The 27,527-nt window shown below is 40.7% G+C and overlaps 1 protein-coding gene across 6 annotated transcripts; it reads right to left on the reverse strand.

Moving 5' to 3' along the window:
- Window positions 1-803: 803 nt before the first annotated feature.
- On the reverse strand, window positions 804-26,515 carry LOC115148967 (phospholipase D2). Of its 6 annotated transcripts, none has more exons than XM_029691326.1 (25): window positions 26,340-26,502; window positions 25,122-25,236; window positions 24,275-24,428; window positions 23,998-24,128; window positions 22,032-22,174; window positions 21,768-21,861; window positions 19,085-19,150; window positions 18,936-18,994; window positions 18,557-18,802; window positions 15,735-15,878; window positions 15,478-15,561; window positions 15,020-15,098; window positions 13,555-13,665; window positions 13,162-13,380; window positions 12,836-13,010; window positions 12,530-12,648; window positions 12,249-12,365; window positions 12,013-12,117; window positions 11,498-11,586; window positions 8,121-8,234; window positions 7,809-7,855; window positions 7,336-7,470; window positions 6,384-6,537; window positions 3,105-3,222; window positions 804-2,951 (listed from the first exon to the last, which is right to left on the reverse strand). In XM_029691326.1, exons 3-25 carry the CDS (start codon window positions 24,414-24,416, stop codon window positions 2,727-2,729), a joined length of 2,916 nt encoding a protein of 971 aa, XP_029547186.1. In that variant the 5' UTR covers window positions 24,417-24,428; window positions 25,122-25,236; window positions 26,340-26,502; the 3' UTR covers window positions 804-2,726. The 6 variants fall into 6 exon arrangements, with proteins under 6 accessions (XP_029547186.1, XP_029547188.1, XP_029547189.1 ...); XM_029691328.1 differs by having other exon boundaries at window positions 26,430-26,501; XM_029691329.1 differs by lacking the exon at window positions 26,340-26,502 and adding an exon at window positions 26,057-26,285.
- Between the last annotated feature and the right edge of the window lie 1,012 nt (window positions 26,516-27,527).

The raw sequence follows: 27,527 nt of genomic DNA on the forward strand, positions 1-27,527 counted from the left end.
CTTTTCCCATTCTTTTAGACAATTGCCCATTCCTCCTTGTTTCCACCGCCATAAGATTTAAGTTCACCATCCGCTTCTGCCATCTTCCTGCCGTCCATCCACCTCCCATAGTTCTCTACTCCGGAAACCGTCATTCTCCCTCCCCATGGGCAGTGCCAATGAGGCCATCTCCATTTTGAAGTAGTCAATGTTCTTCTTCCACTACTTCTATGAGTTGGTTAACAATCTGAAAGGGTGCATACTGCCACCTGGAGTGTGTTGTTTGAACAGATATAAAGCCAAGGTTGGCGATTTACTGCTACCTGCAGTTATGGAATGTTTTCTCATGAGTATAATTCACTGGCTGACCCCTCCTGGTGACCTGGATGGAATTATGTGATCCTTGCTTAACACAAAGATAGTCCCACACAGTTGACTATTTCAAAATGGTGAAAGTGCTCAATGGCGCTGCCCTGCTCAAACATGCATTTGAGCACTAAAATTCCTCTATCGCTGTTGTACAGCCCTTTTCATCTGTGTTGTCGGCTATTTCATCCCTTTCCAGCAAGTGTGTATACAACACCCTTTCCTCTCAACTCTTTTATTTGTTCTCTCTTCCCACTCCCCTCTGCCTACTGAAGAGTGCTACGGTACACCATCAGGGACAAATTACCTGAGGTGATCAGTAATGCATACTAGTGCCTTGGCCTGTAGGCTCGGCTAGCCTACTGTTTACCTGGCTGACTGGGAAAATCAGATTGACATGAGACTTAAAAGTCAAAACCAGAGGCAAGTTAACTAATACTGTTCATACTAAAACTTTAAATGTTTAAATGTTAGGATGTTTATTAAATGTTACAAAGATACATTCTCACACATGATCATTGAAAAAATTAAAAGCAGAGGCTATAACCTAGTTATTATAATAATTAAGTGATACATACATTTGATGCACATTAAAATGTTTAAAAGCATAGTGAAAGTTAGGCCTACACTGTTTAAAAGGTGGCAGACAGGTTTGTGAATAGACAGTAAATCTTTAACATTACCATCTATAAATGGGGTTTAGACTCAGCATAAAGTAATATGGTGAATATAATTACCATTGATAGAGTTGAGAAATTACACATTTTATTTGGTTTAATGAAAATATGAAACCAATGCCAAAATCTAAAACAAAATTAATAGTAGTTGTAGTAGGCATAGTATCATCAAATGAAATCAAATGTTATTGGTCACATAGACATATTTAGCAGATGAAACAGTAGTAGTAGTAGGAGGAGGATGAGAAGGAAGAGGAGTAGTAGTGGTGGTGGTGATAGATTAAGTAGTGGTAGAAGTAGTAGCACTAAATAAACATTGCCTTTTCAGTTAGTCTAAATAACTTGGTAGAATACATTGGTTAAGCTCAATAATTTCATTATGCTGAGATAGGGACAACATGATAGAATTCAGCATACACATGAGACTATCAATGGAAACATAAACCTGTTACATGCATATAAAGACTGGCAGAAAAGAGAACATCCCTGCTCCTTGTTCACTGGTCACTTGATTCCTCCCATCCCAGATTAGAAACTGTGCTTTACAAAAACACAATTTCCTTGCTCCCCTATCTCAAAATGAAGTGGAATGTTCTGGACCACTGACAACCGGGTAAGTAATGTAACAATAATGTACTTGGTTGCCATGGTGACAGCAAAAATACGCAACAATTAAAGCACGCCAGGTGCACCCCTGAATATCTTTTTCCTCATTCCCCTCTATTCACTCCATGACCCTCTTATGATCCTTTGCCTTCCTCTTTTGTCATGGGCTCTCTCTCACATCCATGTCTTCCATATCACCTTCAATCTTTTCATAAACCTCTGTTTGATTCAGCCCATCACTCATCGTACTCTGCCCCTCTGTTTAGCTCTCCTTTCCTCTTTTGGCCTCAATCTAGTCAGCTCTTTGTAACCGTCACCATAACAACCACAATTCTGACAGATTTGCTGGTACTGCATTGAGAGGGTAAGAGAGAGGCAGAGACAGAGGCAGAGTGAGAAAGAAAGAGACAGAGAGAGAGGCAGAGACAGACAGAGAGGCAGAGAGAGAAAGAGAGAGGCAGAGAGAGAAAGAGAGAGGCAGAGAGAGAAAGAGGCAGTGAGAGGAGAGCTATCCACCCACAACCTTGCAACAATACATGTACGCTATGTTCTTCAGTCATCTGAGACTCTTGACTTCTGATCTCCATTCCTCCCCCTGCCTATCATACAGTGGCATCCTGTTGTGTTCTATAATGGCAGACCCATACCTAAGCCTTTTGAAAAAATAAATACTCAGGTTCAGTATTATATCAACAAACAAATTTGGTCAGTTGAGTATAGCAATGATCTTTTAACATTACAAGAGTGGTAAATCCTTCAAATAACTATGTCTCAAAGTCACTTGAAGCACATACAAGGCTCATAATGCATTAGTATACATTATCATCTGGTGCTGAATTTTTTTCTTCTTCCATTTTAACAAAGTTCAAATTCACTCTGTATCATATATGTAAACATCCTAAACGCCTTGCATTTATTTGCATTCTTCAAAGACACATCAGTTAGTGTTTTTTGCTAGGTGAGTTGAGTATACATTTTGTTACAATCTTTTGATTTACAATGGAGCGGAATCTGGTCAATGCGATAAAAATCTATAAAGCTCTCTCCTGCTGGACTGGGCTTTTCCAGTGTCATCTTGGTCCTTGTAGCCTGGTACTCTTATGTCCAGAGTTCTGTTGGAGCCATGCCCTCCTTGCTACCCAGTGGGGGAAGCAGATTCTCCTCAGACAGGAAGTTGAGGGGGAAGTGGACCAGTAGCCCCCTGACGGCCTCCAGCTCCTCTTTAGCCTGCTGGGGGTGTGTGTCACACATGCGTTCCAGGCCTGAATGCTCCTTCAGCTCCCTCATGTTGTGGACAGAGTTGCACGGGAGGCAGCGGAAGACCTGTTCCGGGTAAAGGGAAGGGAAGGAACAGTCCATGGGAAAGGTGAGCAGCAGAGAGGACAGGGAGAAGGGAAAGAGAGAGTGGATGTAATTGGGGATGCACATAAAAAAATAACAAAAATAGCTTTTAGTTCTATTCATTTCCATTCATACCTTGTCATAAATCTTAGCATTCAGTTTTGCCGTCGTGTTCCACCCCACAAAGAATAACTGGTCACTGATTGGGTCATCGATATCGATCTGGGGTTCAGAATCGGCTCCTAAAAGCACCCTGGGAAGCACATGCACATAGAGTTGTAAGTCAGTTACTGCCAAGCAGCTATGTTAACTGCACATTCAAACTGTTGCTAGAGTGACAGTTCGTAATACAGTATCTGAGTAGAGGTTGGTGCAAAAATTCATATTTAATTTTTTTTTTTAAAATGAATTCCTTCATACAGAGAATGATGACTACGCCTGCGCAAAATTGTCGTCTTAGATGGTTCCCTTGGAAACTAGAGGATATACTTGGTAGCTGCTGATTCGAAACGAATAGCTCTGCTGACATAATAGGCTGCAGACAAGCTCTGTGAGAAGTATGAATATTCTGTCGAGGATCTTTAGGGACAGTTTCATTGCATCCCAAATGCCAACAATTGCTAATCAATAGATCCATCCACTAGCAGTGGAGTCAGCGTTATTAGTATGTCAGTGTAGGGACCTTGGTTACGACCTCCCTCGCTAATATAAGGACGGCTATGTGAGAGTGGTTCATCTCGTGAGAAACCTTTCATGTCCAAATACACCCAGGTTCAACACATACACACTACATGACCAAAAGTACGTAGACACATCCTTGTTGAACATCTCATTCCAAAATCATGGGCATTAAAATGGATTTTGTCCCCCCCTTGCTGCTATAACAGCCTCCACTCTTCTGGGAAGGCTTTCCACTAGATGTTGGAGCATTGCTGTGGGGACTTGCTTCCATTCAGCCACAAGAGCATTAGTGAAGTCGGGCACTGATGTTGGGCGATTAGGCCTGGCTCGCAGTCGGCGTTCCAATTCATCCCAAAGGTGTTCAATGGGGTTGAGGTCAGGGTTCTGTGCAGGCCAGTCAAGTTCTTCAACATCGATCTTAACAAACCATTTCTGTATGGACTTCGCTTTGTGCACAGGGGCATTGTCATGATGAAACAGGAGAGGGCCTTCCCCAAACTGTTGCCACAAAATTTGAAGCACAGAATCATCTAGAATGTCATTGTATGCTGTAGCGATAAGAGTTCCCTTCAATGGAACTAAGGGGCCTAGCCCAAACCATGAAAAACCGCCCCAGAACATTATTCCTCCTCCATCATACGTTACAGTTGGCACTATGCACTGGGACAGGTAACGTTCTCCTGGCATCCGCCAAACCCAGCTTAGTCCGTCAGGTCTGCCAGATGGTGAAGGGTGTTTCATCACTCCAGAGAACGCGTTTCCACTGTTGCAGAGTCTGAGCCGTTGTTGCTCCTAGACATTTCCACTTCACAATAACAGCACTTACAGTTGACTGGGGCAGCTCTAGCAGGGTAGAAATTTGAGGAACTGACTTGTTGGAAAGGTGGCATCCTATGACAGTGCCACGTTGAAAGTCACTGAGCTCTTCAGTAAGTCTAGAGGCCGGAGAGGGAGTATACGTGACAAAGGCCATTCTACTGCCAATGTTTGTCTATGGAGATCACATGGCTGTGTGCTTGATTTTATATACCTGTCAGCAACAAGTGTGGCTGAAATAAACACATCCACAAATTTGAATGGGTGTCCACATACTTTTGTATATACAGTGGGGAGAACAAGTATTTGATAACCTGCAAAATCGGCAGTGTTTCCTACTTACAAAGCATGTAGAGGTCTGTAATTTTTATCATAGGTACACTTCAACTGTGAGAGACGGAATCTAAAACAAAAATCCAGGAAAATCCCATTGTATGATTTTTAAGTAATTAATTTGCATTTTATTGCATGACATAAGTATTTGATACATCAGAAAAGCAGAACTTAATATTTGGTACAGAAACCTGTTTGCAATTACAGAGATCATACGTTTCCTGTAGTTCTTGACCAGGTTTGCACACACTGCAGCAGGGATTTTGGCCCACTCCTCCATACAGACCTTCTCCAGATCCTTCAGGTTTTGGGGCTGTCGCTGGGCAATACAGACTTTCAGCTCCCTCCAAAGATTTTCTATTGGGTTCAGGTCTGGAGACTGGCTAGGCCACTCCAGGACCTTGAGATGCTTCTTACGGAGCCACTCCTTAGTTGCCCTGGCTGTGTGTTTTGGGTCGTTGTCATGCTGGAAGACCCAGCCACGACCCATCTTCAATGCTCTTACTGAGGGAAGGAGGTTGTTGGCCAAGATCTCGCGATACATGGCCCCATCCATCCTCCCCTCAATACGGCGCAGTCTTCCTGTCCCCTTTGCAGAAAAGCATCCCCAAAGAATGATGTTTCCACCTCCATGCTTCTTCATCCAAACACGGCGAGTGGAGTTTAGACCAAAAAGCTCTATTTTTGTCTCATCAGACCACATGACCTTCTCCCATTCCTCCTCTGGATCACGGGCCTGGACATGCGCTGGCTTGAACAGGGGGATCTTGCATGCGCTGCAGGATTTTAATCCATGACGGCGTAGTGTGTTACTAATGGTTTTCTTTAAGACTGTGGTCCCAGCTCTCTTCAGGTCATTGACCAGGTCCTGCCGTGTAGTTCTGGGCTGATCCCTCACCTTCCTCATGATCATTGATGCCCCACAAGGTGAGATCTTGCATGGAGCCCCAGACCGAGGGTGATTGACCGTCATCTTGAACTTCTTCCATTTTCTAATAATTGCGCCAACAGTTGTTGCCTTCTCACCAAGCTGCTTGCCTATTGTCCTGTAGCCCATCTCAGCCTTGTGCAGGTCTACAATTTTATCCCTGATATCCTTACACAGCTCTCTGGTCTTGGCCATTGTGGAGAGGTTGGAGTCTGTTTGATTGAGTGTGGGGACAGGTGTCTTTTATACAGGTAACGAGTTCAAACAGGTGCAGTTAATACAGGTAATGAGTGGAGAACAGGAGGGCTTCTTAAAGAAAAACTAACAGGTCTGTGAGAGCCGGAATTCTTACTGGTTGGTAGGTGATCAAATACTTATGTCATGCAATAAAATGCAAATTAATTACTTAAAAATCATACAATGTGATTTTCTGGATTTTTGTTTTAGATTCCGTCTCTCACAGTTGAAGTGTACCTATGATAAAAATTACAGACCTCGACAAAATCGTCGGTGTATCAAATACTTGTTTTCCCCACTGTATAGTGTATATCATTCCCATACCACTCAACCTCAGTAAACCTCTCTATCAGTGAACTAATTTAATGTAAAAATCACAGACAGTGCAGAAGTGTATGGACTCTTTCCTGAGTCCTAACCTGAAACACTCTTTGCGCAGGGCCAGAGTGAGGGGTCCAGCCTGGTACTCCTCTCCCCCCATAATGGAGGGGATCCTCTCCTCATCCTCCACCAGCACAGCCAGCTCACTGTCCCGGCTTCCCAGCATACTGCGGTCATTGATGTTAGCTGAGCCTGGATGGAGGGAGCACAGAGAGAGTGGAGGGAATAGAAACCGGAGAGAAGAGAAACAGAACCAGAGACAGAAAGAGAGAGCAAAGAGGAGTGTGTTGTGACACTAATATCAGTGACAATGGCCATAGATGCTGCAGCGACTTGCTTACAACAAAGTATATGAGTTGGTAGCAGCAAACTTTCTTAATACCAAGACTGGGACGATAGAAGGTTAACAAAAAACATTGTTTATAAACCCCTTTCCTGTGTCTCAAGGACTCATCCTTATCTAGTTGACAGAAGCATCATAATTACTGTACCCTACCCAGTCCCAATGTAATCATAATAATATCATAGCATGGAGCCATGCAACCTCAAGAGTTTCAGTGGGTTGTACCTAAAGGAGGGACATTACACAGTGTGGAGTGCATGTTTTTATATAACGATTCCAATACAATCTACCTCGGGAAAAAATGCATTCATCTTCAATGCGGGTGGTGCCTTTTAAGTTCCCCTTCCCTCCCTCCCCTAAAGTCCAGTATGTTTTTATAGCTGAATATTTTATTAGCTCTGCATATCATTCACCTTGTGATTATTATGCAGAGACAGTAATTAGCAGCTTGTGATTGATCCCAGTGATGAGTCACAGTCACAAGCTGCGTCGGAAATTACACCCTATTGCCTATAGTACACTACTTTTGGCCAGAGCAAAGGTAGTGTACTACAGTATATAGGGAATAGGGGGCCATTTTGGAAACAGCCACAGTGATGCCCCATCCCGTCTCATCTGTAAGTGTGGCTGTGATGACAGTGACTCACCGATGATGTAGCGGCGGTCATCAGCTATGAGGGTCTTGCTGTGTACGTAGATGAGCTCTGTGACCAGGGACTGGGAGAGCTGGGAGTGTGTGCGCAGACCACACAGGGTGATGTACTCACTCCACTGGTCCTCAACTGTGGGTAGGGGGACACTGGTTGGCTGACACACTGGCATAGAGCTAAAGCCAATGAATAAATGAACGCTAACGAAACAGGACCACAATTTAAACATGAGAAGACAGATGGGCTTATAGGAAAATAGGATGAAATGATTAAGTATGGGGAGAATGTAGAACTATACTATAGATAATATAGATAGTAAAGTTAGATACCTAGTATGAGCCTTCAGTTAGCAGAGGGTAAGCCAAACACAGGAGAGAAAGAAAAGCAGAAATATTATCAGAGATGAGACAGACAGACGGACAGTAATTCCAGATATTAGGTTGAATTGGAAATAAGTGAACAAAACTCACGTTCTCTCAGTCTCATCAGTATGGAGTACTCTCCACGGCACATAGTCCTGTCGTGAAAAATACATATTACTTACACCATCAAATCAATCTTTAAAGTTGTTTTCTTAAAACACATCAAAATTATGCAGTATGATACTGTAAGTTATTGTATGCTACTTTTTACTGTGTGTGTGTGTGTGTGTGTGTATGTGTATGTGTATGTGTATGTGTGTGTGTGTGTGTGTGTATGTGTGTGTATGTGTATGTGTATGTGTATGTGTGTGTGTGTGTGTGTGTATGTGTATGTGTAGGCCCATAAGGGAGGGTTCTGACCTGTAGGTGAAGTGTAATATGGCCTGGATGGCTTTCCCACCCCCCTCGCTGATGTCTCCTTCAAACCCAGGAAGCAGGGGCACCACCACAAACACCCTGTACTTCTTCTGCTCACTGAGGAACAGCAATAGAGTTAGGGAACAGGGTAGAAGAGGGGAGGGGGTTATATATAATTTCATTCAACATTGTTTTCAGGAAATATTCCAAGAGTATGGAAATCAGCTTTTGTGCTGCCACTCCATCAGGGCGGGGATAGTAGGGATCTTAATCATTATCGGCCCGTTTCAAGGCTTCCGTGTCTGGCTAAGATTCTTCTAAGATTTACCTATTTTTTTTATCTGCAAAATTTATTTTAAATGTAAACCAATCAGGGTTTAGGCCTGGGCACAGCACTATTAAAGAAACAGTTTTAGTTGTTAATGATCTTGTCAATGCTTTCGACACTAAAATGAAATGTGCTACTTTGTTTGTGGACCTGTCAAAAGCTTTTGATACTGTTGCCTGAGCTCTGACGCCTGGTTCATGGTTTCATGATTATCTCAGTGAAAGAACTCAGGCCATCGTGATACAATACCAGTCAGAAATTCAGACACACCTACTAATTCCAGGGTTTTTCTATTATTTTTACTATTTTCCATATTGTAGAATAATATAATCAAAACTATGAACAAAAACACAGACGGAATCGTGTAGTAAGCAAGAAAAGTGTGAAGCATTTCTTTATATTTGAGAATCTTCAAAGTAGCCACCCTTTGCCTTGATGACAGCTTTGCACACTCTTGGCATTCTCTCAACCAGCTTCATGAGGTAGTCACCTGGAATACATTTCAATTAACCGGTGTGCCTTGATAAAAGTTAATTTGTGGAATGTCTTTACTTCTTAATGCGTTTGAGCTAATCAGTTGTGTTGTGACAAGGTAGGGGTGGTATACAGAAGATAGCCCTAATTGGTAAAAGACCAAGTTCATATTTTGCCAGAACTAGCTCAAATAGCAAAGAGAAACGACAGTCCATCATTACTTTAAGACATGAACAGTCAATGCGGAAAATGGCAAGAACTTTGAACGTTTTTTCAAGTGCAGTCGCAAAAACCATCAAACACTATGATGAAACTGGCTCTCATGAGGACCGCCACAGGAAAGGAAGACCCAGAGTTACATCTGCTGCAGACGATAAGTTCATTAGAGTTAACTGCACCTCAGATTGCAGCCCAAATAAATGCTTCACAGAGTTCAAGTAACAGACACATCTCAACATCAACTGTTCAGAGGAGACTGTGTGAATCAGGCCTTCATGGTCGAATTGCTGCAAAGAAACCACTACTAAAGGACACCAATAAGAAGAATAGACTTGCTTGGGCCAAGAAACACAAGCAATGGACATTAGACTGGTGGAAATCTGTCCTTTGGTCTGAGTCCAAATTTGAGAATTTTGGTTCCAACCGCTGTGTTTTTGAGAGACACAGAGTAGGTGAACGGATGATCTCCCCATGTGTGATTTATTTAGAATTCAAGGCACACTTAACCAGCATGGCTACCACAGCATTCTGCACTGATACGCCATCCCATCTGGTTTGCGCTTAGTGGGACTATCATTTGTTTTTCAACAGGACAATGACCCAAAACACACCTCCAGGCTGTGTAAGGGCTATTTGACCAAGAAGGAGAGAGATGGAGTGCTGCATTAGATGACCTGGTCTCCACAATCACCCGACCTCAACCCAAATGAGATGGTTTGGGATGAGTTGGACTGCAGAGTGAAGGAAAAACAGCCAACAAGTGCTCAGCATATTTGGGAACTCCTTCAAGACTGTTGGAAAAGCATTCCTCATGAAGCTGGTTGAGAGAATGCCAATAGTGTGCAAAGCTGTCAGCAAGGCAAAGGGTGGCTATTTGAAAAATCACATATAAAATCTATTTTGATTTGTTTAACACTTTTTTGGTTACTACATGATTCCATGTGTGTAATTTCATGGTTTGATGTTATTCTACAATGTAGAAAATTGTAAAAATAAAGAAAAACCCTTGAATGAGTAAATGTGTCCAAACTTTTGACTGGTGCTGTACATAAAGGTGAACCGAGGGGAGATTTTTACTACATTTATATAAACAGAATTGGTCAATCTGTTAAAAATGGTAAACTTCATCTACAGTATATATTTATATATATTTTGTGTATAATGCGTATGTTTATATTGTATTATGCAGGGTGCATTTGGAAAAGAGAACTAGGTCTCAATATGTCTTCCCTGTTAAAATAAAGGTTAAATAAAACATTAAAAAAAACATTGGCAACAATGTGGTATATGTGACATTAACAATATTAAATCATGATTATTTAACTTGACACAGACCATCAACTGACAAGCATGTATAAAACATGTATAACCAGGGGTGAAAGTAAGTCGGTACGGTCTGGTATGGCGTCCCGGCAAAATAATTAGTGCGGGTACGCCATACCGGTAAAACATGAGCCTATCACATTATCCTAGGCAGTCATTGAAAATAAGAATTTGTTCTTAACTGACTTGCCTAGTTAAATAAATAAAGGTAAAATAAAAAATAAAAACAAAATGTAAATCAAACTGTAAGCTATTACACCACTTTTTATCATTACCGCATGTCAGAGGCATGAACAATTTGAGAATTGACTTGAAAATGGGTGGTATAGCCTACAGTTCAAAATGCAATGTGGTTAGACGTGAACACTGACATTTTGCCAAGGCAGAGTTGAGGGGCCGACACTGAGATCTACGTGGACAGCAGTGGACTCATAAATTCTGTCCTAATGACAATCGCCGAATGTCATGACACTTTTTGGTGTTTTGTGTAACAGATGTCTCTTTCCATTCACCACTTTGTTTGGAGGCTGGAAATATGTTGTGAGTGGATGAAGGTGCGCAGGTAGCCTAGTGAAGGAGCCCTTTGACGTGACTACTTTGACAATCAGATGAAAACATCATGATCGGTTGTTTATGCCATACAAAAGGTAATACTTTTTAAAAGTTAAATGACAAGCATTTAAGACTAGGCCCACAGAGATGCTATTGAATGAATAGGGATTCTGTATGTAATTCTATGATTGGGCACAAGCACCCATAGGAGGTCCCGAACCAGGAAGAAATGAATTCTACTTTCACCCCTGTGTATAACCCAGTGTGATGATCAGTCCAGTAAAATCATGTTATACAGTAAACCCAGCCGTGTGCTGACTGATTAGCACAGAAAAAAAAAAAATTGTATGAAATTGTATGAAATGTATGCATTCACTACTGTAAGTCGCTCTGGATAAGAGCGTCTGCTAAAATGACTAAAATGTAAAAAAAAAAAGATTAAACCCAGACAGACAGAGCGAGAGACATGGTGGTAGAACCACACCTGTGTGCACGTAGGATCCTCTTCACGATTGCGTCACCGACGCCATTGTGCACGTTCTTCCCATCAGCACAGCTGATGAAGAACTGGTTCTGAGAGCAGAGAGGTAGACATTTGAGAATTTATACCACAACCCATACAACCCATGCATTCAATTGGACTTGATCGGACCATGTGGACTGTGGAGGCATAGGGGACTGCCGTTATCGCAACCTTGACCTCCAAGTTGACTTTAGTACAGAGATACAGTCACAAGACAGCATGGGGGAGGCCAGGGCACTGAATTACCATCTTGCATTACAAAAAACAACCTTGTCTCCTGGTTGATTTCTAGGCTTTTACAGCAATCAAACAGATAGGTAGAGAAGATAGATATGGCATAGAATTAGCATGGTTTTGACTCTGGTAAATTGGTGCAATGAGTCTGGTAAGAGTCTGAGTCCGAGTCTGGTAAATGGGTGTAATTAATTAATGTGTATGTGTATATAATGTATGTAGTGTGCTGGTAGCAGAGTTACCTCGATGTAGATGTAGTGTTCGCTGTTCTCGATGGTATGGATGTAGGCATTGAGGATAGAGTTCTCACAAGTTCCGGCTGACCAGCGATCCACAGAACGCAACACCTGAGAGAAAGAGAGGAGAACATTTAAATCAATAAACAATTGATCATCAAAAAAAGGAGAATGAGAGGCATTTCTGTGAGCTTGTATGTGTCCGAGTGGGTTTGTTCACTCTTATGTATGAGCATGTGTACCTGCACGGAGGCCTTCCCAGAGCCAGGCACAGTGAATGGCAGTGCATCAGCAGTACTGTGAGACTTGGGCAGAAGGCAGGGGAAAAACGTGCTTCTAATGTTCTTGTACTTAAAGATCTGAAGGCAGACAAAACAAAGACAATAAGAGCCAGATGTCTCTCTCACATAACCCTAGTTGTGTCTAGGGTTGTCCTTTGGAACCTAGTTTAGAGGTAGTGTACGTACATCCAAGTAAAGCCATGAAAGAAAGATCCTTAAGAACCTCTCATTTGACCTCTGACCTTGGCAAAGTTCCAGCGCTGGATGAAGTGGCGGGCCACGTCCCTGGCAGCTTTGCCATGGAGGGCAGCAGACAGGTCACGCCACGGCATACGGGGCACCTCAGTGCGGTCAATGTTGTCTGGGGAAACAAAAAACACATTCAAATTAAGGATTATCCCTCCGGTGTGTGCGTGTGTGTGTGCATGTGTGTGTGTGTGTGTGTGTGTGTATGTGTGTGTGTGTATGTGTGTGTGTGTTTGTTAGTAAGTGACAGAGAGAGTGGTGGTGGGTGTTATGAATGGGGGTATAATGTGTGTATACTGTACCTTCGAATGGGCGGTCCAGTTGGACCCAGTCCCTCTTGATGAAGTTGCTGTAGTCCTTGCCAAGCCACAGCTGGGTGTTGTTCTTCAGATCCTCAGCATTTACCTCTTCCGGCTCTGGAGGCTTTGGATCCTGGGCTGAGTTTGACCCATCCACCTGGTCACCTGAATCAGCTGCCTAGAAGGCAGAATAGGACAGAGCTTATAGGAGGCAGAATAGGCTATGATGTCACTGCTTAACACCAGGTAACACTATGAACTATGGATTATCAGAACACAGGAGAAAGAGAAAGAAAGATGAATCTTGACTTTGTCTTGTGATGTATCACCTCTGGCTTAGAAATTGGAGCCTTTGGCACTTCTTCAGAGATGTGATTGTCTGTCTCCGTGGGAACTGTGTCAGTCAACCGGTACTGGCTGTCATCCCACCTCCCAAAGGCCAGGTCCAAGCCTCCAACGAAGGCCACTGATTGGTCGATGGCCACCATCTTCTCATGATGGGCCCAGAAAAACACCACAGCGGACATGTGGTTGGGGTGTCGCATCACCTGTTGGAGACATCAGTGAAGCTAAGGACACAAATCTAATTTAAAAAAATGAATTTTAAATAATGACACAGTATAACACCAGCAATGAAAGCATGATGATGCTATGTGGGTTGGTTTGGGAGGTGTAAAGCACCACCTGATTGCAGAGCAGAGATTAGAGTGTCTCAGACAGACCTTGATGTTGGGGTGCATGTCCATCAGTGTCCTCTTGCTGTGGCCACTGTTTATACCCAGTGCCATCTCTACCTCCTTGTACAGGAGCACACACACTTTGACACCTTGTTCCTACACAGAGAAATGAAAGGATGGATATACACAAAAGGTGGGAAGGAGGAAAGGACCCAGCTAGAACATTTGGTTCCTTGGATGTTGCGGGAAAGTATGTTTTTGGTTTCACATTGGTTGTGGGAACAGAGCCATAAGTTTCCTGACCAGTAAAACTGAACGTTTTTTAAACATTCTGAGAAGAGAAGTGAAAATGTAACCTGTTCTGGGATTGTTTATTTTTAAGTTGCAGGGAGGTTTGCAGAAATCTTTACTTGAGTTCATTGAACGTTTTCCTGGGAGGATTTATTAATGTTCGGAGATCTGAAAATATAGGTTATTTGTAGGTAATTAAATAACATTCTGAGAACATTCTCTAAATGTTGTGAAAGTTTTGTTATGGTTATTATTGACTCTAAGAACTACATTTTTAGGTTATTTTTAGATTTTTGAATAACTTTCACAGAATGTTTCAATAAGACTTTTAATAACATTGCTAGCTTACTTTGGGCTAACTTTTTTCTTAGAGTGTTCTCTGAACGTTACGAAAGTTTTCTTGTGTTTTTTATGGAAAGTTTTCTTCGTGTTCAGTTAACGAAATTTAGAGCTTATTGAGATTAATGGGTACAATTCACTTTTTTGAACAATTCCAGAATATTTCCAAGAACTTGCATAAAAGAGAACCAACCATACATTCTCTGAATGTTCTGGGAACATCACTTAAGTCACATAATTTTTTTGAACATTCCCAGAATGGGGTAAAAATATGACATAAAATAGAACCACATGGGAACTTGTGGTGGAATGATCTGTTAAGTACTGAAATTCCCACAGAAGAACGTTGTTTCTTAAAGTTCTCTGAACAATTTGAGAACATGGCTTTAAATAGAACCTGTAGGAAACGTTATGCCGAAAGTACTGAAATTCCCACAGAATAACATTGTTTCTTGACATTCTCTGAACTATTTGAGAACATTCACAATGTCAAACCATTTGGAGAAAGTTCCTAGAACATTACCAAAAATGTAATTAAATGTAACCATGTTTGAACTTTTGGAAAACTTTCTGTTAAATGAAATACCAAGTAAATAATATGTTTTTTTTGTGAAGTTCCTTAAATGTGCTGAGAATGTTCCAAAGCCAAGCAATTATCCTGCACCATTCCCATAAAGTTGGGGAAGGTTGTATTCAATATATCCAATAGGATAACTATGCTCTCACCAAGCTCTAAGAAACAAATGGTTCTGAGAACATTATGTGCTGGCTGGGAAGGGATTAACCTTCAGTGCTTTCAGAGGAGAGGAGGGAGGAGGACAGGTATAAGGGAGACTATAAACATATGTTGGCAGGAGAAAGGTGGGAAGTAAATTCGTACTGCTTTGCGTTTGAGGATCTGGTCCAGGCGCCAGTATGTTCCTGTAGCTGGCCTCTTCAGGAAAACCTCTGGGCTGAGCCTTGGAGGGAGGGAGGGAAATAAATATTCACCATGCAATATTAACCATGTACATATTTACACTGTGTCCTGCTGTTTACAGACTAATTAGAAACAAACCTAATAAATGTTGGAAAAAGTGGTCTCCGTTGTTATTGAGAGAGTGAAATCAAATATTTGTTTTGTTTGCTGTATGCTCTAATTTAGCTAACGACATAGCAGAGCCATGTATACAGTATACTGTATGGGGCTCTGGATAACCACTCTCTGTAATTACGGAGAGCACTGTGCTTACTGTACATGAAACTTGGAACACAAAGTATTCCTACTAGCCATAAAGTTATACTGCATAATAATATAACGTTCTATTCTATTTCAATTGTGCTAGCTCTGCTCCTCACCACCAGTCTGTGATGAAGATCTCCTCCTTGGCCTGCTCCAGAGCATCAGCCAGGTCTGCAAAGTAGCCACTGCCATTTACATACCTTTAATACAACCAATTCATAAACAGAGACATTACATTCAAGTTAAGGGAGCACAAAGCTATGGATGTATACAGTATATACAAATACCACATCATCTAATGTGAAGCAATACACACACACACACACACACACACACACACACACACACACACACACACACACACACATCTGACCATTTAGTGAGTGTGTTCTCCCGTGGTGGGGCAAAGCCCCCAAAGCGTTGGACCTGGAGGAATTCACAAGGCTCAGCCAGCCTGTTGATCTCATGGCTCCACCAGTGAGCCTGTCTGTAGCTGTTACACTTGATGACCAGATTCCTAAAACACACACACAACACTCATGTAAGAACACACATACACATATGAGGCAACACAGCGAGGCAATAGGGGAGAGTGGGGTATGTTGAACCAAATAATTATTTGAGCCACCCCAATTGTTTCTAGAAAACCATACACAAAATTAATCATGTGGCCAAATATTTAGGAAGAGTTCATCATTTTATAGAGTCTGTGAAGTAAGAAGCCATATGGGGAAAGTGGTAAGCAAGTTAGGTCCAAAAAACTGATTTTCACAAAGTCAAATTAATTTATTATGTTATAGGTTTCATGATGCTTGTATCTAAACCAAAGTAGATAGTTGAAATAATGTTTTATACATCAGTTGAGACTATAAGCTAAAATATGAGGTCCTAAACCTAGCATGAAAGTATGTCCTTGTAGCTGTGTGGACTAACATAGTCAACATATTTGCCTTGGGGTAAATTATGCCAACGGCCATGGGGTAAGTTGAGCCAATGTCCACCATACCCCATACATATTATCATCACATTTAGTCAGTTTCGTGCATAATATGCATAGTGTTTTTGCAATGTGTCATGTATGAACTCAAGATGCATATTTTACTGTTACATAGCAGACATCTTCATGCCCCCTGTATACACACATCAAACAAGCATGGGTCTAGCCCCCCTTGAGATTCTTGAGAGAGCAGCGAAGGGAGAAGTGAGAAAGGAAGAAGTCCATTTGAGCAGCAGCAAGGGATGAAAAAAATAGACTGAATGACACTGAAAAGGTTCAATGACAAAAACCAAAATGAACATGTACCTGTGCGAATGAGGCTATGCTAGAGTAGCAGAGGCACACAAGGTCTTATCTGACGACATGGAGTCTGAGCTTCCTAAACATATCAAGAATCTTGCAGACCAGTTTCATGGGCTTTGTAGCCTCAAATGCAGAGAACTTGCCTAATAATTGACACATTGAAACGTCCCTGTCCCAGACAACTGGTCAAGAAATGGAAGGGTAAGTGATATTGAACAGAAAGATCTATATCTGAATGTAGGCATACGTTGAAGATATACAATACACCACATTAATTAATTAAACGTTGACCTATCAGCACCATTACTCACTGTCACAGGACACCATCAACCACTTACCCCAAGGTCACTCAACTTACCCTGTCCCATTCTCAATTTACCCCAAGTTGTGCCAAGAGACCACTTTTTTTGGACAAGCTATGTTTTCAAAACTGTTATGTTTAAATGAATTCCGATTATTTCCAGGGATACACAACATCCTGAAATATATGTAGATATCTTTTTTTTGAAATAATACTGTATGTGACATGTTCCAGGAATCTATGTGTATGTTGCACATCACTTCTACACAGGAGAGGCATTTTAACGTTTAATATATATTTTTTTTAATAAAAATAAGTTCTGGGGGAGAAATGCCTTCTCAAACATTTGCCTTAATAACAAACGTGTATGCCATCTGTAAATAAATAAAATAAAAATAATGAATTACAAGCCTAGTTGGTTTAACAACGAAAAAAGACAGGAACCTTCCTGCTAGCCATGATTGGCTGAGATAATGGATGGGCTGGACATGAGTTCGGATTGGTCTGTCATGTAGCATGCTTCTGTTTATAACACGAGTTGCTCATTATGTGTAGATAATCCTTTCTACCAAGGATTTTTTTAAAGATATCATGAAGAACTGAAAAAGGGTTGCTACTGCTGAATTTAACAGGCACAATAGACAAAGATCAGTGGGAAGAAGTTGTGATGTACTATCATTTGCATTGCTAGTTATAGCCTAATGTTAGCTAGTTAGCTAACATTGAACCTAGTTGGTTAGCTTAAGCTACCTGCAGATTCATGCATGGTAGTATGGGTTGGGATTATGGGTCTAAACAAAAGACTCCACTATGCAAGTAATCATTTCACTGTACCGTTTACACCTTCGGTATCCTGTGCATGTGACAAATAAACGTAGATTTTATTTCATTTAGTGTGTGTTTACCAGAGACGGTAACGTGAAGAACATGACATGCACCAAAGTCAGAATAGGATATAGGCTAAGGACTAGATAAGGTATATTTTTACTAATACTTTTTTTCTATTACTTTCACCACTTTTATTCTTAATCTTTGGTTGTTTACAACAATACCTTATTCACTCTGTTAAGTACATGGCCTCACACGTGAATCCTTAAGATGGGTGGGGCTAAGGCTTATACAGGTGATAACGATGCTGAATGGGTGTACAAAAATAAGAGCTCTCCAGTTGGTGTAACACAACATTTTCTCAAAAGTAGTGTTACAAGTTTATCAACTTTCAAAGCAGAATTACTTTCCCATTGTTCCTCTACTGCAGTGTATGATATACAATTGTATATCTCTGAGTCTCTACTTTTATCCAATGTAAAAAACATAAATTCAAATTTTGCTACATAGGACCAAATCAAGGAGGTGGGTCATATATTGTATTCCCCTTGACATAGTGATGCGGAATGTAAAAACAAAATCTCAATTTACCCCACACTCCTACCTGCCTGCACGAATACACACACAGCTAGGGATTGACTCATAAATAAACAATTAGGAATACAAATGTGTACTTCCCAAGTGTGATCTGTATTTGAATGTACACTTTTATGGTGTGTCTGCCTACAAATAGATAATAACATTTTGGACACCACTGTGGACTTACCTGGTGAAGTTCTGAATACAGACCCCATACTTGGTATCAGTGTATGCACGGCCCACTTGAACTTTGAACTCTGGGTCAAAGACCAGTACAAAGCAGACGACCCCGTTTTCCCGGTTCATATAGAGCAGGAAGGAGTCCTTGACCACCAGCCAGCGCTTTGACCAGCGGAAGCAGAACTGGTGATGACCAATACAGTTCAGCCCCTGGATACGATGACCTCCTGACCTTTTGAAGATGGAACCCTCCCTGAAATACAATGACATCACTCACATTGCTCACACGGACATAGAATTAGTCACATTAAAATATACTGAATAACATTCACTCTCACTTTCTCGTATACCATCACACACTCTCATAGACTGTTAATATTGCTTACAGGCCTTTGGGTCCAAGATCACTGACAAAAGAGAGAGCACTGACATCAAGGAATTCCAGCTGGAATCAGAACAAGATAGACAGTGATGACAGCACATCCTGACACTGAATGATAATTGGTGTGTGTGTGTGTGTGTCATCTTCACTCACCATGCCGTGGAAGTTCTTACAAAAGGAATTCTCCAAAAGGTCATTTAGATATTCTTCAAGATATTTCTACAACAGAGAAATCAGAAATCAGGACTGATAGCCTACTAGTCCGCAGGGGGTTCTGAGAAGAAAAAAAAGTATATATATATATATATATATATATACAGTTGAAGTCGGAAGTTCACATACACTTTAGCCAAATACATTTAAACTCAGTTTTTCACAATTCCTGACATCAGTCACGTGATCGGGTCTTTCTCACAGGCTACAAGTGAAGACAGACACATTGGGGATGCAACTGCACGCGTTCTTATCCAATTCCGAGGTGCATATTGAAGATATTGGAAGAACAGTCCACATTTACTTTTTGTCAGCCAACAAGATGAGTAGGCCTAACGAACAGCAAAAGCACTAGCCTATGTCAATCTACTATCCCCCATAGTTCAAAAGTTTACCTATTCTATTCTGTGCGAGAATTAAATATTCCATAGTCCGAGAGAACACCATTATCCAAAGTGACCACAAATGTGATTATGCATGCATGTAATGCTTTTATTATAAAGGTGCATTTTTATGCTGAAAATTATCTTCCCCAAACTTGAAACTCACGCGTTGCGTATGTATGCCAGTTAGGCTCTACACCCGTTATAAAGCGGATTAATGTGCTTAAATTTGAAGAAGTTATTTGGTCACTTTATTTGTGATACAAACCTTATGAAAACATATAGTCCAATGTGCTAGGCTACATTAGATGTGTGACTATGATTTGAAAAAGTCACCAAAAAAAGTGATCATATACAATTCCCAAGTGATAGGCTAATATTGTCATCTAGCTATCTCAAAACAGGGGCACCGGGGGAAAAAATAAGTCAGCTACGCACTTAAATAGCGAATGGAGGACGCTTTTCCAGTGGTTAATTGTCATGCCAGCCAGGTAGAACATACTCCTGTTTTAAAGAGAAGCAATGTGCTCAATATTAGGAAGCCTGAGAAATAAATATACTAGACCTAGCCTGTAGAAAGCTGATGGGATCCTCCTCTTTTTAATAGAGGCCATCACTCTGTTTTCTCACACAATTGCATAGCCTATAGAAATGTTGCACAACATGAGCTCATGGGCTCTCATGAAGTGTTTGATTAGATTTTCGATTACATTTGCATTGATGTCACAGTGATTATAGGGGCAATAGAGTGCAGAGTACCAGGAAGTTAGCAAGTTTGGTAGGCTACTAATGACCATCAGCAGCATCCGAGCTTGGAGAAGCCTAATTAACGTAAATGGTCACATGGAATTTGACTGCCATCAGGACTCGTGACCGCCGGTGTGGCGGTAATACGGTCAGGGTAACAGTCCTATGAGCGATCTCTTAATAACTAAATAGATTCCCTGTTGCTATTGACGTCATTCCAAAGGGTCAGTTTAACAGAGGAAAATAAAATGTAACCATACTTTATAAGTCATATATCATCAATATTTAGGCCTATATAGCATTTGCAAAGTCATCAAAAACAATTTTTTTCAATTCAACTCAGGGTTCAACTAAAAATATACAAACCATTATAGGCCTAGGGTTTCACGCTTTGGTTGTTTTTAAATTTAATCTTCAAGTTGTTAATTAATATGTTGGATTCATGTCTCCATCTCAACCAAACATCTATGTTAAAGAATAGGACTAAATCAAATCAAACTTTAAATGCACTTTAATTAAAGTTTGATTTGATTTAGTCCTATTCTTTAACTTTGACTTTTGTTTGAGATGGAGACGAGAATACAAAATATAAATTATTAATTTGTAGACAAACTGGAATTAAAGCCAGACTAAGTCAGTGGAACAAAAGATACAAACTAATGTAACAGTTTTTATTCAACCTTAAAATGAGTAACACACCCATGGCCACATTTTGAGATTACTGTAACTATAAATGTCTTATGTAATCATAAAAGGTGTGCATTATGCATGTTCAAGATATCATACAAAATGTGCAGGAGGTCTGTGGAGATATTCACAATATTGCTATAATAATCTGTCCAGATTCTTGCACTACAGATGTAGGATCACAATGTTTCTGCACAGCAGGAAATGCAAACTTGTAGCATATTCAAGGTTTAAAAAGGCTTTAAAGGTATGTAATTTCCACTTTAAAATGACAGACTTGATTTGCCCTACTGAAAAATGTATCAACCCCTACAAAAAATTCCATTAATTATAATCCACATAATAATTCACATTGCCTGTTGCTGCAAGATTATTTTCCTGCTGTAGCAAACTGGCTCAAATTAAGATCCTAAATCTGTATGTACTTTTTATGTAATCTCAACTGCAATCCAGGTCATTTAGTTGTGCTATTATATGAAGCACATTTTATTCCCATTTGAACTTTGTTGTGCTTTTCAACGGTTGAAAGCAAAGTTATAACACATTGGGAATTCAACAAACTTTTGTCTGTCTTGAGTGGGTGCATAAAGGTGGAAATCTCATTGATCAACATCTCAACCAAATATTACCCACTGTTCCATGTTGTATTTCCACCATTGACACGGTGTGCCCAGTGGAGTGAGCCTTTATGTGAGACTGAGTTATGTGTGGGTCTCTGTCTGCATGTGTACCATGGTGTTTATCAGAGTCTGTCTTTGTGCATACTGTATACAGTTTGGGTGGTTCAATGAATGTAAGAGTGATACCGGTTTACTGGAGGTTTGCCTCATCCTCTCAGTGCCGTGTAGACTTGGCATCTCCTCTGTCATAGCCCTCAGCTGTGCTCTCTGGGCTGCAAATCTAAAAAGAGATATTTGAATATTCTAAAAATGTTCCTTCTTAAACTCATACAGAAATCACAACAGGCCTTCACTCTGATTTGAATTGCATCCCCTCTAAACAAATTACTCTCCACTCAGATGATGGGTTGCTTTGCATGTCTGAGCTTTAATTGGTGCTCTGAGTCTGACCTTCCCAGAGGCAGGAAGTGAGCCATCATCTTGTGCTTGTAGAGGTCACGATGCAGCTCCTGGAAGTGCTTGTACTTCCTCTTGACCGTCCAGGTGAACTTGCCATGGGTCAGCTTCACAGTGTACAGAGAGCACACACTGACCTGGTAGAGAATACAGTACATGTCATACACCTACAGTTGAAGTCGGAAGTTTACATAAACGAGTTTTAATGACTCCAACCTAAGTGTATCAACCACTCCACAAATTTCTTAATAACAAACTATAGTTTTGGCAAGTCGGTTAGGACATCTACTTTGTGCATGACACAAGTCATTTTTCCAACAATTGTTTACAGACAGATTATTTCACTTATCATTCACTGTGTCACAATTCCAGTGGGTCAGAAGTTTACATACACTAAGTTGACTGTGCCTTTAAACAGCTTGAAAAATTCCAGAAAATGATTTCATGGCTTTAGAAGCTTCTGATAGGCTAATTGACATCATTTGAGTCAAGTGGAGATATTTCAAGGCCTACCTTCAAACTCAGTGCCTCTTTGCTTGACATCATGGGGAAATCAAAAGAAATCAGTAAAAAAATTGAAGACCTCCACAAGTCTGGTTCATCCTTGGGAGCAATTTCCAAACGCCTGAAGGTACCACATTCATCTCTACAAACAATAGTACGCAAGTATAAACACCATGGGACCACGCAGCCGTCATACCGCTCAGGAAGGAGACACGTTCTGTCTCCTAGAGATGAACGTACTTTGGTGCGAAAAGTGCAAATCAATCCCTGAACAACAGCAAAGGACCTTGTGAAGATGCTGGAGGAAACAGGTACAAAAGTATCTATATCCACAGTAGAACAAGTCCTATATCGACATAACCTGAAAGGCCGCTCAGCAAGGAAGTGCTGAGCACTGCTCCAAAAGCACTGCTCCAAAATCACCATAAAAAAAAAGCCAGACTACGTTTTGCAACTGCACATGGGGACAAAGATCGTACTTTTTGTAGAAATGTCCTCTGGTCTGATGAAACAAAAATAGAACTGTTTGGCCATAATGACCATCATTATGTTTGGAGGAAAAAGGGGGAGGCTTGCAAGCCGAAGAACACCATCCCAACCGTGAAGCACGGGGGTGGCAGCATCATGTTGTGGGGGTGCTTTGCTGCAGGAGGGACTGGTGCACTTCACAAAATAGATGGCCTCATGAGGCAGGAAAATTATGTGGATATATTGAAGCAACATCTCAAGACGTCAGTCAGGAAGTTAAAGCTTGGTCACAAATGGGTCTTCCAAATGGACGACCCCAAGCATACTTCCAAAGTTGTGGCAAAATGGCTTAAGGACAACAAAGACAAGGTATTGGAGAGGCCATCACAAAGCCCTGACCTCAATCCTATAGAACATTTGTGGGCAGAACTGAAAAAGTGTGTGCGAGCAAGGAGGCCTACAAACCTGACTCAGTTACACTAGCTCTGTCAGACGGAATGGGCCAAAATTCACCCAACTTATTGTGGGAAGCCTGAAACATTTGACCCAAGTTAAACAATTTAAAGGCAATGCTACCAAATGCTAATTGAGTGTATGTAAACTTCTGACCCACTGGGAATGTGATGAAAGAAATAACAGCTGAAATAAATCACTCTCTACTATTATTCTGACATTTCACATTCTTAAAATAAAGTGGTGATCCTAACTGACCTAAGACAGGGATTTTTTTACTAGGATTAAATGCCAGGAATTGTGAAAAACTGAGTTTAAATGTATTTGGCTAAGGTGTATGTAAACATCTGACTTCAACTGTATATACACATTTACAGTTCTCACACACACACAAGCATGCAGCAATGCATATTATATACAGACACACAAATAAACACTATGCATATGTACATACTGTACACAGACAAAAAGGAATGCACACACACACACACACACACACACACACACACACACACACACACACACACACACACACCTTGGAGCGTGTGGTGTATCTCTCAGTGCTGTCCACTCTGCAGATGACCTGGGTCCCAGGCAATAATACCGGCACACCTGCCTCTTTTACATCCAGCAGATGATGGACCACCAGGAAGGGACGCGCTTCTTCTGTGCGGGGGCAATCCATCATCACAGATTAATAAAACACCACAACTGGAGTCTCTCATCAGTATGATGTGATGTAAAGGTATTTGGATGGAAGGAATAAAAAAATGTATAGGCTATATAAACAACTTATGTCTGTGTTTCCTCACCTCCTTCCTTCATGAGACCATCTAGCTCTTCCTTGCTTAGCTCATAGTTGTCCGTGATGAAACGCTTTGTCTTTTGGGTCTCTGTCGCTCCCCCCTCTGGACTGGAAGGGGTTTTGCAGCATACTGGTGCTGGACTGGCCATTGTGGTCTATCCCTTTTATTACACAGAAAAGGAGCACTAAATATGAATCACAGTCCATCATCATAATCTTCAAGACATCTAGCTATGGTGTCCAAAAAGTTAAAAGCACTGGCGTCGCAACAAAAGTGTTGTTGAAGTTTGACTAAGTTAGGACTGCTACTGCCAAAATATTTCTTCAGAGGCTACACTGTTTGCAAGATTAGTTGGAGTATTGTTTTTCTCTATGAGAGAGAGAGGAATGCAAACATAGTTAAATAACTGAGAAACTCTCAAATCTAGCTGGAGTCCCACTACAGGCCAATAGTGGGACTCTACAACACTATGACAGAGTCATTTAGACTAATTTCAGGCCTGTGCCAATAAGGCAGAGAACTATTTTTCAGACACGTTATGTAGGAAGTACAGTACCGTAAAGGATACATAACACAGCTAAGTAATAAATAGTGGGAAACTGGGGCTTCAAGTGTGTCTAAATATAATCCTGGGACCTCTCAAGTGCCTCAGACACCGCAGTAAAACAGGCAGTTCACACCGATCACACCACAGCAGCAAGCAGGTGTAGAGGGACTAGTGTCAACAGCTAAATATCATGTGTGCACAATGACATATGGGTGGGTACTGAGGAGCTGAAGAGGAAAAAAATAAGAGAGAACAGCTTTAAACAGCAAATACAGATCACCGCAATCATGTGTTGGTGGTGTTTACCTGGTTTATCATCGACAGTGTGATACATAAGAAGCCTGGGACACAATGAGAGAGAAGAAGGGTGTGTGCAAATGCATGTGGGTTGAGGGATCCGATTGGCTGACAAGATTTGTTTCTAGGGCAACCAGGTGGAACACAATCCAGAGAAAGAGAGAGAGAGAGAGAGAGAGAGAGAGAGAGAGAGAGAGAGAGAGAGAGAGAGAGAAAGCATTGTCAAAATGTGCACCACCTTCTCCTACAAGTCTCTTACTATGCAGAGTATCATTTCTAAAGAAAATATGTACTTTTTACCCCATATATTTTCCCTGACACCTAAAAGTACTAGTTACAATTAGAATGCTCAGGCAGGACAGCAAATGGTCCAATTCACACACACCTATCAATATTACACGTTGTCATCCCTACTGCCTCTGATCTGGCAGACTCACTAAACACAAATACTGCATTTGTAAATGATGTCTGAGTGTTGGAGTGTGCCCCTGACCATAAATAAATAAAAACAAGAAAATGTTGCTGTCTGGTTTGCTTAATATAAGGTGTTTGATCTATAGCATTTACTTCTACTTTTTACTTTTACTCAAGTATGACCATTTTTGAGAGATTTAAAACCAGATAGGACTACTTTTAGACTTTTACTCAAGTAGTATTTTACTGGGTGACTTTCACTTTTACTTGAGTCATTTTCTATTAAGGATCTTTACTTTTACTCAAGTATGACAATTGAGTACTTTTCACACAACTGGTGGCTCCATAATTATTGTAAAACAACCAGTACTCCCATGGAACCAAAATCTATGATCAGACAGATATTTGCTTAATTTATTACACCATAATGAACACTTTTTAAAAAAGGTTCTATATTCTAGCTAGTTTGTCATTAAAATGACTGACTAGCTAGAAGATTTCCCCGCTTAAGCCATAATTCTTCATAGCACCTTTAAAGCCGATGGAAAGTTTTTGTCATAGCCTCCACCCATCCCAGTTTCACCATTGCAGTTACAGAGTTCCAAAAGACTCCAGGGAAAAAACTAAAATCTTGGCATACAAGCGTAGGAGAAGATTTGGCAATGTGAAACAATAATGAAGGGTCCCGTTGAAATGTCGCATCGGCCCTTATTAGCAGGCCTATTTACGTGTTGTTTAAAACAATTTCTAAATCACGGTAGTTCCCTTTAAATAGTTAGAGGGGGTAATTTGGCAGAGGCGTATGCTACTTACTAAAGCGTCACACAGAAAACATCTGAAAGACGATGGTCAAATTCCAAATTATTCCGTATTGTTGAATCAACAAAATCAATTAACTTCTACCGTTTTTCATTCCAGTTCCTCCGTCCTAGCGCCCTTAACAGTAGTTTTTTTTAAGTAAAAGAGAAGAGTGAGACACGCCCGATACCGTACTCACTCTAAATGATGCACGCATAAATGTTTCTTCCGGCTGCATGGAATGTTCATGCATTATTCATGAAATCATTCACCGAGACTAGATACTACTATAGCATAATTAATCATATAGGAGTGTCAATATGATACAGTAGCGCGCGATTAGTTGTCCGCATAAACATTGCATTTCTGTATCAACAATGTATACATTTTCCTTACATATGACCTATCCATGATCATAGAAAATGTTGCATTGTGGCTGGCATAGGAGACAGCAGCGCTCCTGTTGTAGCCAGGTTGTCGGTGGTTGTCAGCATTAGCCTGCATTGCGATTCTTCTATTAAAAGTCCAATGCAGCCGTTCTTATCTCAATATCAAATTGTTTATTGTGATTGTTTTCTATTAAAATGCAAAAAAAAAAGACTTCTTAGCAAAGAGCAATCTGGAAGTGGTCTGAGTGGGGAGGGGAAAACTGAAAACTAGCTGTTATTGGCAGAGAGATATGGAATTTGGAACTCTCTTTATTATTGGACTATTAGCAAATGTACCGCCTGGTGATGTCACCAGGCAGGCAAAAACTCCACCCCACCAAAACAGCTCTTTTTAAATAGCTCCTACACTAAAAGTGCATTATCATAATTGTTTTACAATTTCGCAGTATTATTCCAACCTCATAGTGTGGAAATATATATAAAACAAAAGGAAATAACGTTTTTGACTGAACTAGGCCTTTATCATTTTGAAGTAACAACTACTTTTTGCATAAAATCTTTGGGTGGAGACTGCAAATTTGGATGAACCAGCAGAAATTGTCCAGCCATAGTGCTCACATGATGGTCAGTCATTCAAGGTCAGACGGACTCAGCACACCCTGTACACTCAGTGGAAGTAGCAAATAAAATGTGTTCAACCTGAATATATTTTTTATCTCAGATTAGATTGTTTTAATATTGGAAATACAAAAACAAATTTATATCTAAATAATATGAAGATCAAAAAGCTTTTTTTAAAAAAACATTCTTTTTT

This window comes from Salmo trutta, chromosome 15 (assembly GCF_901001165.1).
Source record: "Salmo trutta chromosome 15, fSalTru1.1, whole genome shotgun sequence".
NCBI lineage: Eukaryota > Metazoa > Chordata > Actinopteri > Salmoniformes > Salmonidae > Salmo > Salmo trutta.